The 14,253-nt window shown below is 34.9% G+C and overlaps 1 protein-coding gene across 6 annotated transcripts in view; it reads left to right on the top strand.

Annotated features, from left to right (window-relative positions):
- LOC136041641 (uncharacterized) overlaps positions 1 to 13,187 on the top strand; it is a 98,039-nt gene extending 84,852 nt beyond the window's left edge. For all 6 annotated transcript variants that reach the window (XR_010621078.1, XM_065726346.1, XM_065726348.1 and 3 more), the window contains 2 exons: positions 2,091 to 2,300; positions 12,696 to 13,187. Coding sequence is in view for 5 of the 6 variants with exons in the window: in XM_065726346.1 (XP_065582418.1) it covers positions 2,091 to 2,300; positions 12,696 to 12,724 (239 nt within the window). In the remaining variant the exon portion in view is untranslated. The remainder of the gene's footprint in view (positions 1 to 2,090; positions 2,301 to 12,695) is intronic.
- Positions 13,188 to 14,253: the final 1,066 nt, after the last annotated feature.

The raw sequence follows: 14,253 nt of genomic DNA, 5'->3' as shown, positions 1-14,253 counted from the left end.
AACAATAAGCACAAGCCCTAGATATGGGATTGACATAACTGGAACGGACCCACGTTTTTTGGGGGAGTTGGGGGGGAGGGTTAATTCTGAAAAATTAGAAAAATGAGGTATTTTTAACTTGCGAAGGAGCGATCGGATCTGATTGAAATTTGATGTTTCAAAACATATCGTGTCTCACAGCTCTTATTCTAACTCCCGACCGTATCCGGTGACATCGGGGGTTGTTGTTGTAGGGGGGGGGGCTAAAATCTTGGGAAACGCTAAGAGCCGAGGGATCGGGATGAAACTTGGTAGGAAAACAAATATAAGTTCCAGAAACGTGATTTACATAACCGGAACGGATCCGCTCTCTTTGGGGTCTCATATCGTGTCTTAGAGCTCTTATTTTAAATTAAGACCGTATCGGGGGACATTGGGGGTAGTCGGGGGGGGGGGGGGCTAAAATCTTGGGAAACGCTAAGAGTCGAGGGATCGGGATGAAACTTGGTGGGAAAAGAAATACAAGTTCTTGATACGTCATTACCATAACCGGAACGGATCCGCTCTGTTTGGGGCAGTGGGGGGGGGGGTTGATTCTGAAAATTTTTTAAAAATGAGGTATTTTTAACTTAAGGAGTAATCAGATCGTAATAAAATTTGATTTTGGAAGGAAATTGCGTCTCAGAGCTCTTATTTTAAATCTTGACCGGACCCGATAACATTGGCGGGAGTTGGGGGGGGGTACCCAAAATTTTGTAAAACGCTTAGAGTGAAGGGATCAGGATGAAACTTGGAGGGAAAATAAGTACAAGTCCTAGATACATGATTGACATAATTGGAACGGATCCGCTCGCTTTGGCGGAGTTGGGGGGGGGAGGTTTATTTCTAAAACATTAAAAAATTAGGTATTTTTAACTTACGAAGATATGATCAGATTTTTATGAAATTTCATATTTAGAAGGACCTCGTAACTCTGATCTCTTATTTTAAATCTCAGCCTGATTCAGCGTCATTGAGGGGCAGTTGGAGGGGCAGAAATCTTAGGAAATACTTCAAGCTCTCTTTGGGGTAGTTGGGGGGGGGGGGTTAACTCTGAAAAATCATGATCAGAACGAAAATGGATGGCAAGAATAAAAATCTGTCTAAGATACGTGACAGACATAACCGGACCGGATCTGCTCTCTGGTGGAGTGGGGGGGGGAATTTGGAAAAATGAGGTATTTGTAACTTACGAAACGGTGATCAGATCTTAATGAAATTTGATATATAGAAGGATCTTGTGCTTCAAAGCTTTAATTTTAAATTCTGACAAGATCCTGTGACATTTGGGGGAGTTGGAGGGTAAAACCGGAATTCTTGGAAAACGTGAAAATTGGGGTATTTTTATCTTACGAATAGGTGATCGGATCTTAATGAAATTTAATTTTTAGAAGGAATTCATGTCTCAGAACTCTTATTTCAAATCCCGATCAGATCTTTTTACATTGGGGGGAGCTGGAGGGGGAAATTTGGGAAAACACTTGAGTGGAGGAATCTGGATGAAGCTTGGTGGATAGAATAAGCAAATTTCATTGATACGTGATTGACGTAACCGTTCTGGATTCGCTCTTTTCGGGGGAGTTGGTGGGAGGGGTTCAGTGATTTGGCGTGTTTGGTGCTTCTGGACGTGCTTGGACGGTGAAAATTGGTAGGTGTGACAGGGAGCTGCAGAAATTGCCTTGATAAAGTCGTTTTCCCATATTCGGCCATCTGGGGGGCTAAATGGAGATGAAAAATTAGAAAAAATAAGGTATTTATTACTTACGAGTGGGTGATCGGATCTTAATGAATTTTGATATTTAGAAGAATATCGTGACTCAGAGCTCTTATTTTAAATCCTGTCGGGCATTAAGCCTCTGATTTTCCTTTTAAATCAATCTATTGATTCTTAGAATTTTGTTAGAGCTCATACCATATAAGCTCTTGGCTCTTAGCTCTTCTTGGCTCGCCACAAGTGCCATATGAGCTCTTAGCTCCTGTTGTTTTGTCGACTGCTTTTTTTTTAATATCACTGTAGTTTTTTTTTCTATTTTGCCATTTGTGTTAATACATAAATTATAATTTTATATTAGGTCATCCTGATGGTATTATTCGTTGTCCCCAAAAAAACGCCCCCCATAATGGATATATGGGATACGTTTTAGTGGAAGATATAGCCAAGGAAATGTTAAAGGCCATTAAAAACAGCAAGATGTTTTGCATCATCGCTCACAAAATAAGAACGGATCTGGTCTACGTTGATAAGAGCACGAATTTACTAGAACTGCAATATTTTTTTCAAAGTGAGTTTTTCCTTTAAATATTCAATTTTTTTAATTAAAGTTACAAACATTTTCATTTAGATTAGAGTGGAGTGAAGTAGGGAGAGAGACATAATGAGGAGTGTATTGGTAGTATAGCCTTTCTTTAGTTCAGGCTAAAGTTGAACTAGTAGATGGTGCTGGAGAAAGTCACGACAATTTTCTTTGATTGTTGCTAACAGTGTGAAATTTTTACTCACTATTTCTTCTGTTTTCTTCGTTTTTGATTACATAGCAACTAAAACAATTAAGTAGTTTCCGGAATTCTTAAATGTTTATTATGTACAACCAAAATTATTCACGCTAAAGTATTCAAGCTCTTAAAAAAAAGAAAAAAAAACATTGAAATTCTTTATCCTTTGAGGTGAAAGAGTCTTTCTGAAACAATTATGCATAAGAAATAACTAAATAAGGACGAAAGACCCTAAAATCGGTGAAAAAGGTGTTATAGTTGTAAGATAGACCAGGGCGTCTTTAACTATTGGTTGCGAGCTCAAGTTGGGTCGTGTGGCAAAATTTTTGTTCGCAAAAGATTTTAAAGTTAAATATTTAAATACGCGATTTTATAACATCTAGATGTTTATTTTTGTCAGCTGAACTTATAAAGATTCTTGGAAGAGGAATTGTTATTTTGTGTTCCTATATAAGACCTTACTAGAGGGAAGGACATATATTGTAAAGTTTGCAAATTTTTATTACTGAAGGTTTAATAAGGAAAAATTACTGTTGATTATACTCAGATGATGTAATTGCAATAACAGTCAAAAATTTTGGTTACACCTAATCATAATAGCCGCTCATAATGATAAGCAAAAAGAATTAGCTCCAGAATCGAATGATTTGCTTCAGGATGCTGTTAAGGTTATAAATTTTATTAAGAGCCACGTTCTTGACAATCATTAATTTTCAAATCTCTGTAGGGATACGGCTTCCAACTACACAACTCTATTGTTACATGCGAAAGTAAAGTTGTTGTCAAGAGGTCTAAGGTTAAGATGATTATTGTTATTAAAGGACGAAATTGAAATATATTTTAACAAAGGATAATGTGAAACTGCTAGTTTTCTTCAAAACGACATGGCTATCCAAGTTGTGTCATATGTCAGATATCTTTGTAAAATTACACAAAGTGATCAACTTGTCTGTGCAATATATTTACTTCAAATAATGAAATTGAAAGTGTTACATAACAAAAGGATCGACAATTGGAAAATTATGGTTGAAAAAAATCCTTCGAATTATTTTCCAGTGTCAACAATTTTATAAACCAGAAACACCATTTTTATACTTCTATTTCAAAAATTATTATAGATCAGTTATGGGGATAGCAAAAGAATCGGCCTATCTGTTCCATTATCAAAACTTATAGTTTGTGTGGCCAAACTCGAGAATTGGTGGAATTGTCCAGTCTTAAATTATAGAGCTTGGACGACTGATCTGAATAAACGGCAGAAAACTAAATGTCGACATCAACCAGGTTTTTTTGTTTGTCTGGAGCTTATGATTTAGGGTGTTCGTTTTGTTATTTGGTTTTTATGGCGCTTGGTATTAACCAAGTGACATAGCAATCGCAAAATCTGTCGGTCTGTTGGTCTGTCCTGGTTTTGCTACTTTAGGCACTTCCAGGTAAGCTAGGATGATGAAATTAGGTAGGCGTATCAGGGACCGGACCAGATTAAATTAGAAATAGTCTTTTTTCTGATTTGACAATCGGGGGGGGGGGAGGGGGCTCGTTAATTCGGAAAAAATAGAAAAATTGAAATATTTTTAACTTACGAATAGTTGATCAGATCTTAATGAAATATGATGTTTGGAAAGATATCGTGTCTCAGAGCTCTTATTCTAAATCCCTACCGGATCTGGTGACATTGGGGGGAGTTGGAAGGAGGAGACCTAAAATCTTGGAAAACGCTAAGAGTGGAGGGATCAGGCTGAAACTTGGTTATTTAATTTATAATTAAATAACCAAGAACCCACAAAATTAACCAACAAAATTTAATTATTTAATTTTGGTTATTTAAATTAGCACAAGTTCTAGATACATGATTGACATAACTGGAACGGATCCGCTCTCTTTGGGGTAGTTGGGGGGGGGGGGGTAGTTCTGAAAAATTAGAAAAAAATGAGGTATTTTTGAATTACGAACAGGTGATCGAATCTCAACGAACTTTAGAAGGATATCGTGTCTCAAAGCTTTTATTTTAAATCCCAACCGGATCTGGTGACATTGAGGGGATTTTCGGGTGGGGGAACCTAAAGTCATGGAAAACGCTTAGATTGGAGGGATCGGGATAAAACTTGGTGGGAAAAATAACTTAGACACGTTATTTACATATTTGGAACGGATCCGCTCTATTGATGGGGGGGGTTAATTTTGAAAAATTAGAAAAAAATACGTTACGAAGGAGTGATTGGATCTTCATGAAACTTCATATTTAGAAGGACCTCGTAACTCAGATTTCTTATTTTAAATTTCTACCGGATCCAGTGTCATTAGGGGGGGGGGCCATTGGGGGGGGGACCGGAAATCTTAGAAAATACTTAAAGCGGAGAGATCAGGATGAAATAGGATGGGAAGAATAAAAACCTGTCTAAGATACGTGTCTGACATAATCGGACTGGATCTGCTCCAGTCCGATTATCTCATGAATAGTCCAGTCTCATGAATAGGTGATTGGATCTTAATGAAATTTGATATTTAGAAGGAATTCATGTCTCAGAGCTCTTATTTCAAATCCTAACCAGATCATCTGACATTGGGGGGAGTTGAAGGGGGAAATCTTGGAAAATTCTTGGAGTGGAGGAATCGGGATGAAGCTCGGTGGATAAAATAAGCAAATGTCCTTGATATGTGATTGACGTAACCGTACTGGGCTTGCTCTCTTTGGGGGAGTTGGGGGAGGGGTTCAGTGATTTGGCGAGTTTGGTGCTTTTGGACGTGCTAGGACGATGAAAATTGGTAGGCGTGTCAGGGAGCTGCACAAATTGACTTGATAAAGTTTTTTTTCCAGATTCGACCATCTGGGGGGCTAAAGGGAGAGGAAAATTTTCAAAAAAATGAGGTATTTATATTTTACGAGTGGGTTATCGGATCTTTATGAATTTTGATATTTAGAAGGACATCGTGACTCAGAGCTCTTATTTTAAATCCTGACCGGCGTTAAGCCTCTGATTTTCCTTTTAAATCAATCTATTGATTCTTAAGATTTTGTTAGAGCACATACCATATGAGCTCTTGGCTCTTAGCTCTTCTTGCCTCGTCACAAGTGCCATATGAGCTCTTAGCTCTTGTTCTTTCCTATGATGCGTCGCTTTTCATAGATATATTTTGTTAGAGATCTTTGATTTGGAATGTTTTTATTGTTTCTCTGTGTTTTTGACTTGTCAAATTTCTGCTAAACTTTTCAGTCTTGTATTTTCTTGGAAGGCTTTCTCAGTTTGTGAAAACCAACTAGTCTATACTAGCTGAATTAAACATATGAGAGGAAAAAAGAAATTGAATATAGCGGAAAGACAAAAGTACAAAAGAGAGTACATGTTTGATGTTGTAGATTTGCATTGAAAAAATCATTTCTAGGGTGGTATGCACTGCTTTCTTTCTCTTATTATGAAGTATGTTAAATGAAGCTTCTTTGGCCAAGATAATACACTTTGTAAGGTGATAGTACTAATGGTACTATTATAAGTCTTAGAAATTTCGTTCTCTTCCTCTAACAGTAGAGTCTCATTTCGGTTACTATTGACTGACATAATCACAAATTTTATTCATGGAGTACCACCTAATTTACTACAAATTTCCTCACACAATCTTTTTGTGAAATAGTCAAAGAAGGAGTCAGTATTCCTTGTAGGTTTGTTTGATATTCAAAAGAACTAGTCCATGCTACCCAAAATAAAACGTAAAGTTAAAAAATCTTCAGACACTGAAGGGTTATATTTCCATAGATTGAGGGGTGAGCGTGAAAGAATGTTGTCTCCTCGTTGGAGTTACTTGTACTGGGCTTTATAGTATTTTGTAGATGTGTAGCCTGAACCTTATAACGGGGGACATATAGTTTGCTATTTTTTGTTTTTTTTTTACCAGATTTTTTATGTTCCGTGGGTTGGTTTTTGAATCTCATGGTCTTGAATATTAATTAAGCAATTCCTTGTCTTCCGTGTTATTTTTTAGCATACTGGAAGTGAATTTATTTCAGATACGCTCTGGTTTATATACTTTGCGGGTTAGATCGTTTCTGCAGTATGTTTCTTAGAATTCCCGAAGTGGGTTAATTTGTATTTATTATGGGCCATGTTTAGGGCTTTGAATTTTTGGGGGACTCTTATGATGACTTTGTGTACAATTGTTTTTTTTTCTTGGTTCCATACTTTGACTTGTCCGTGCTTTCTTTTAATTTTTAGAAACTATAAATAAAAAACTTAGGGTTTGTTATGTTAAGTTGGCTTTTCATTGGCTTCTGTGGTAGATTTCTTATAATTTTGAATTTGACTTGTTTGAAGAATATAGTTTCGAATATTTCCTTTTGCCTTTTTGCAACTACTGTAATAGATTTCTTAGAATTTTGAAACTGGCTTTGAAATTATGATTTGGTATATTCCATGCTTTGACTTTTCAATTTTGGAGAAAGCCTAATGTTTCATTCCTTGACTGGTTATTGTGTTCTTAGTTTTCAGAATGTGGCTTCGTTCGAAATATTCGTTTGGAAATTCGTTGGGCAACTTAAGTGTGAAATTATTGTTTGTTTTCTTTCATGCTTCAACTAGTGGCTGCTTTCTGTTTATTTTGAAGCCTTCTTGATTAAAATTTGTTATTTTAAAGCTTTGTTTGAAATTTTGGATTTGCTGAGTTTCATGTTTTTAAGTGTTTGAAAAAAATGCTTTGATGTTTTTAACATTGTGTTTCAAAGTTTGTCTTGACTGTGGGAAATTTTTACCATCCTTTCACCTGTCTGACTTCAATTCCTTAGCTCAAGTCTTATTCCAGTCTTTATGCAAAGCTTCTTGGCTCACCTGGGCATCTTTTAGTTTCTTTCACTGTGATATCCCATCTGTTTCATCTCATTCTTTCCCATTTCTCCTATTTCTCAATCATCCTGTTTCTGTTTTCAGCCCACCTGACCTCCTTTTGCATTCTTTCTTTAGCATACGAGCTGTTCCAGTCTTTTCAAATGGCTTTTATGTTGATTTTTTCTGGATTACGAGTCGTGTTAGTCTTTTTCAAGCTACTTACTCTAATCTTCTCCTAATTCAACCCGTGGGAGTTCTGTTTGTTGTCCTAAGAAGTATTGTAAATTTTTTCGAGCTGGTCTGTTTTTTAGTTTCTAACACCCAGATATAGTTCTATCCTATTTTTTTCTGGGATCTCCTGGCTTATTTCAAAAGGATTAGATCTTTTCAGATGTTTTCAGTGTATTCGGTTCTTATTTATGCCTTTTTGATGTACTTCTAGCATCTACTAGTGTATTTCAAAAAGATAGAGCTTTTCTAATATTTTTAGTGTTTTTCGCTCTGATTTATTTATATCAGATATACCTCTAGTGTCTTCTAGATTATTCCAAGATGATAGGACCTTTCCTATGTAATTAAGTGTTCTGAGTCACCATTTAGTGCTATCTGACGTATTTTTAACATCTCATAATCTATGTCGAGACGAAAAAACGTTTTACAAGATGTGCAAAGACTGAAGAAGAAAAAACGAAGATATTTCCTGCCGGTGCAAAAGAGATAATGAAATGCAAACTTTTCCTTCCCTCCTTTTGAGACCTTCGCTCAGCCGTTCATTGCAAAAATGGAAGAATAATAAAAGACAAAACAAACTGAAACCACTAAAATAAGCGAAACATTTCCCTGGAATGGTGAAATGTTAAATTAATAAAAATTTTATTATTTAATAGCAATTCAAAAAAAAATTAGGTTAATTTTTTAATGTATTTTTTAGAAGCTAATTGGTCGTCAGGTCTGGTGACACTTAAAGTTTTATTGGACTGAACAATGATGATTTAAAAGGGACAAATCTGAATATATAACTTTGTTATAAATGCCCTCTCGGCGAAATTGGCCAAGACATGCTTTTCTCAGTTTGATTATTACTCCGTATATGAAAGGGGCTTTTCTTCCTCAACGCCTCCCTCTGTACGCTAAAGTTCGACTCTCTCTTAGCTCTACTTTTTAAAAAAGGAAAATACTTTAGCGTAAAGAGCGGGGCGTTGAGGAAGAAAAGCCCCTTTCATATATGGAGTAATTTCTGTTCGTTTTAAGTTTTAATGTCGCTCCTTACTTTCATTTAAAAAAACTTGTTTTTTTATTTAATTTCTGGACGTTTTTTAATTCATTCATGTTTTGATCTGGGCTCTCCGCACATAAATAATTAAAATGAAATTTGCATATTAATTTTCTTTTTGGCTAAATGGCTTTCTCATAGTTTTATTTAACAGTATCTAACTATTTAACAGTCTGTTTAACAGTAGCACAATTCTTCAGCATAATGATTCCAAACAGTCTCTTCCCAATCCCTCATTATTACAAGGAACATAACTGACTTTTTTTTTACCAGTGTCAAATTCAATACTATCCACATTAACTCTGAATATGAACCCTACCGACAGATCTTTCAAGTAATCTTGAAAAATAAGGGAATTTAACTTACCTGTAAATAGATTCTGAGCTCCATCTTTCAGGCGTATATACCCAAAACATGTATCATGGGTCCTTCTCGGAGTCATCATAATTTTTTTATTTTATCATTCACTCGTGACTGAATGTATTGTAAACGTCAGTGATTGGGAGCTACACATTATGCTTCAGGCAACAGACAAAGAAGAAGATATTAGAAAAAAAAATCAATTTTATGATTAAACGGAAACGTATTTAGGATCATAGTTATCGTTGCGAATGTTCCTCGTTCAGCACAGAAATTTGGATGGCCTTGTTACTCCTTTAGCCAATCGTAAACATGTGAAACTTTCAAATGAGCCTGTTCTAGAAACTTTGGCAGACCAAAAGGCTCAAATAATGAGGTCGGGGAACCTATTGAAGGTACTTTTATATTTACAAAAATGTAGATATTATAATAATAATTCTATAGACATACTCATAAAAAGACATTTTTCCTTTGTACCATTGTTTTTTTCTAATATTTTATTGATAATTAATTTCTGGGGTGCGATATTCCTGAGTTCCCGAAGATCCTTAAGACGGCTGCAGAAAGGATAAATGCTTAGGTTTAAAAATTTTTAAAAAAAAAAATGTGATGGATAGTGTATTTTTGTCTGGATTAATGATTGTGAATAGCAGCTGCATGTTGGTGCAAGTACTGTCTTCTGGTCAGTTTCTACTAGGTGGGACAGGATTTCAAAATAACAGTGATGTGACTCATCGACCTTTTTCTTTCTTTATAAAGCCTATAATGGCAGATATAAAAAAGTGATGTTAGTTTTCATGGCACTTGGTATTAACCAAGTGACATATAGCAATCACAAATTCTGTCAGTCGGTCTGTCAGTCCTGGTTTTGCTACTTTAGGCACTTCCAGGTAAGCTAGGACGATGAAATTCGGCAGGCGTATCAGGGACAAGACCAGATTAAATCATAAATAGTCGTTTCCCCGATTTGAACATCTGGGGGGGGGGTGGGGGACCCATTAATTTGGGAAAAAAGAAAAAATGAAGTATTTTTAACTTACGAACTATTGATCAGATCTTAGTAAAATTTGATGTTCGGAAGGATATCGTGTCGCAGAGCTGTTATTTTAAATCCCGACCGGATCTGGTGCCATTGGGAGGGGGAAACCTAAAATCTTGGAAAACACTTAGAGTGGAGGGATCGGGATGAAACTTAGTCACATCCAGCATACTAATACTATTTTTATTTCTTATTCCAAAAATATCATAACTGTTTTTTTTGTCATAGATATATGCAGTGTTAACCTCTTCCTATAGAGGATGTCCTGTATATCATCGCCCTGTACCTGACAACCTGCCATCACATTGATTCAGACTGAACTGTGTTTCACTGCACCTGACTTAGAGTTGTCACTCCGTTCCTGACTGTATGCCATTGCCTTGTTCCTGGCTGTATGTCGTCAACTTGTTCCTGACTAAATGTTGTTGCCTTGTTCCTAACTATATATTGTCACCCCTCTTTTTGTATTATAAGAATGGTCATAGCCCCATGTAAGCATAAGAAAAAGAATATTAGATTGCTAATCTGTCCCATGAGTGTATCATAAGTCAAATCCACAGTCCTTCTAGTACACATAATTTATTTGGTTCACTATTGGTTACTAGTCAAGCAATGTCCAATTTAGAACTCTGACACTAAATAGCGCTTCATCAAGCTTTTATATCATCACTCAAAGTCAAACGTAAATATGCCAATGCTCTGTTCCTGACTGCATTTCGTTATCTTGAATACATGAATACATGTTGTCGACCTGTACCTGACTATATTTCATCAGCACCTGACAGGTTTTACCCCATTATAACTCCATTAGTATTAGCATTCCTAGTAGTAGGCTAATAATGGTAATGCTAGTAGCAGCAGTATTTGAACGGATTTTTGTTGGTTCAGTCTAAAAACCCTCTCATCAAGTCCTGGAAGTTTCAATTTAATACAATTAGCCATTACACTGACATTGCTTATATTTCCTTTAGATAACCTGAGTATTCATATACTTCTTGAATCTTTTTGTCGTAATACTGTCAGCCTTACCAGTAGTTGCAATGGAATTAGTAGTTGAAGAATTAGAAATAGTAGTAATAAATTTATCAGTAGTAGTTGTATTATTATAAGTGTAAACATATCGCCTTTTCTTCAGATGATCTTCCCCTTCAAGTATTCACTGAAAGTTTCAACTTAATACCTAAATGGATTCTTGAGATACGGTTTTTTTACAAAGTAAATGCACTTAGTATTTTTTCTATTTAGTTCAAATTTCTTCTAAATATTATAAATTGAGTAGTGTAGTAGTAGTAGTAGTGGTAGCTGTAGTGGTTGCATGTAATTTTTTTCTTTTTAATCATTGCCCTTATCATTTCCTTGAAGTTTTAAATTAATATATTTAGTAATTGCTTAGTTACGTCCTTTTGACAATCTATAAATATATATATATATATATATATATATATATATATATATATATATATATATATATATATATATATATATATATATATATACATGACGTTCTTTTGTTCATTTAAACACTTCCCTGAGTATTCTTTGGAAGGCTTATTTGAATGCCCTTCATCTTTTTGTAAAATGAAGTTAAAACATACGTACCTTTATCAGCAACATCTATAATATATGTGAACAATTGACAAATTCACGAAAGTACTACTCTTGCTTTGATGATTATGATGAGGTTGACATCCACAAACAAATAAGCACTGAATCTTTCAACAATGCAAAGCAAGAAAGCTCTTTTAAAGTTTTGATCAGATGTTTTGTCGGGAATGATAGGCTTGGGGAGGGCTGTTTACACTCCATTTACTTTTGACCCTAAAAAAAGACACTAGAACTTCCATTCAAAAGATCCCCATTAAAAGTTCGTACGAACATCCGTTTCATGAAAATCTTGTATGCCCCAGAAGTAATGTAGTCTTCTAGTTTTGTTGATCATACCTCAGATCGACACGTGTGTCGACCTGAGAACTTAAAGATCTTCAATTATTTCAGGATCCTCAAAAAGGAATAAACTAGAAAAAAAGAGAGTTTACTCAGTTTTTCAGTCTACAGTCAGTCTCTACAGTTTTTAGAAAGAAAAAAGAACGTGAAGTATTTTAGCCTGAATATTTTTTTTTACAAATAGACTGTTTCTCTAAGGATAAAAACCTTGATTATTTTTCCTATATATCTAGATATTTGATACATTAAACTGTCTTTCCACGCAAATAAAATGAAAATATTGAGGCATGTTTAATTGAAGTATTTAATTTTTGGCATATTTGTACTAATTGTTTTGCCTTCATTAAAAATTGTCTAGTTCTTTTATAAAATACTCTCTTTCACTTTCCAAACTCCAAATATTATTTTTATTTATTTATTTATTAATACCAAATACGGTAAGTTTTCAAGCTTGTCGCACTAAACATAATAAAAAGAAGTTATGACAATGGTGACAACATAATAGACATATACAAATATATGAAAAATAGCAACTACAACAAACACTGACACATAATACTATAAATGATTTGCTGTGAAAAGGTGTTTCTTCTAGTTTTGTTTTGAATCTGTTTGTATCATCTGTCAGAAATGTTTCAGGTGGACAATGATTATGAGATTAATACGTACTCTACCCGATTTCTCATAATAGTAATTATGCCTCTTGAAGAAGAACTAGTTTTTATTATTTACATTGCTTTTTCGTATTTTTTAGGTTTGAAGAAGCAAGCCCAGGCAAGTTGAAAGTGCACCTTCTGTAAAATTGCTCATAGCAAGAAATTCAGTTCAATGGCGTTGTTCAAATAGCTGTCGCAGTTTTGATGCATCCAATTTATTTAGGCTGTGTCTTCATTATGATATTTTCAGGTGTAGTTGCCCGTGTTTTTTTGTTGTTTTTTTTTTTTTACTTTTTCAGGCAGTCCAGTCTCCATTGGTACTTTTAAGACTCAATAGGAAAATATTGTTTTTATTATTTTAATTCTATATTAATTATAAGTTGTTTATTTATCATATTATACTGCTATATTATATCATGTTTTTTCATTAAATCCCTTTTTTTTATTCTTTTTATTGTTCTAGATTTAGATTTATTTTAGGTTTTACAGGTTATTTTAGTTTTTCTCTTTTAATAGTTTTTTGTATGTTTAGCGCTGAAGACTCCTAGATTTACCATAACAATATTTCCGTAGCTTCTTTCGTTTTTTGCTTTCTTTCAACTGGCTATCGGCCCGTTGTTTGTTTACTACCAAGCAAATGCATACAATTTGAGAAAATCCTTATATATAAAATGATGTTGTACTTAGCCTTCGTTGATTTTCGATATGCCAACAGATTCACGGTGGCTTATTAAACAATCTACCTGTGTGCTTATGAAAATTACTAATTTGTTGAATGAGCTCTACAGCAACGCCAAAATTGTGATGATTGTAAATGATCAGCCTTCATCGCCTCTTCAAATTAGAAATGTTGTTTGGTAAGGCTGCACTGCTGAAACCAAACTCTTCAACTTCGTCACAGACCATGTTCTAAGCCTAATACTGCTGCTGGTGAAGCCATTTGGTACCCATTTTGGTGAAAGAGGTCTGTTGGATCTACTCTTTGTTACCAATAGGGCTTTAATATAGGAGCAAGGTAAAACTTGACCCTCAACTGGTCTAAGACCAAATTAATGTATATAGAGCAAAATAAACCTCCTGACACATTTAGAAGTGTATGGAAAGAATACTGAGAGACTCAAATAGGTCATCTACCATGGTTCAACTGTCTCTTCAAATAGAAATCTTGAAGCAGAGATACTAGCAAGGTTGGGAAGGTGAATATCGTCTTCTCGAAACAATATTTCACCAACCCCAGAGCAGATGCCTCACGAAGGTAAGAATCTGCTCTGTCATGTAAGAATCGTATAATCTAATAAAGACCCATCAGGAATTTCTAATAAATATCCAAGTGTGATGTGGCCAACTAGGTAAATATTTTAAAAGAAGCGTGCCTTAATTACAATTCATATAGAATGACTATCAACTACAAAACGGACTTTGGTTGAGAAAATGTAAATAAAATCCTACTCATGAGCTGTAGCTCATTCGTAAGTTAGTACTATATGAGGTCTTAATGAAACTTGGTAGAAGTATTAGGGACATTCCTGCCGAAGTGGCGAGGAATTATATCAAATACAATTTTTTGGCCATCAGTTCAGTCTTTGAACTAAATATCGCAAACCCGAGTAACAGCAATACAACCGAAAATATATTTAGAAACCAAGTTTCAACTCT

Source organism: Artemia franciscana, unplaced genomic scaffold (assembly GCF_032884065.1).
Source record: "Artemia franciscana unplaced genomic scaffold, ASM3288406v1 PGA_scaffold_32, whole genome shotgun sequence".
Classification (NCBI taxonomy): domain Eukaryota; kingdom Metazoa; phylum Arthropoda; class Branchiopoda; order Anostraca; family Artemiidae; genus Artemia; species Artemia franciscana.
This window is presented reverse-complemented; position numbering and strand designations above follow the sequence as displayed.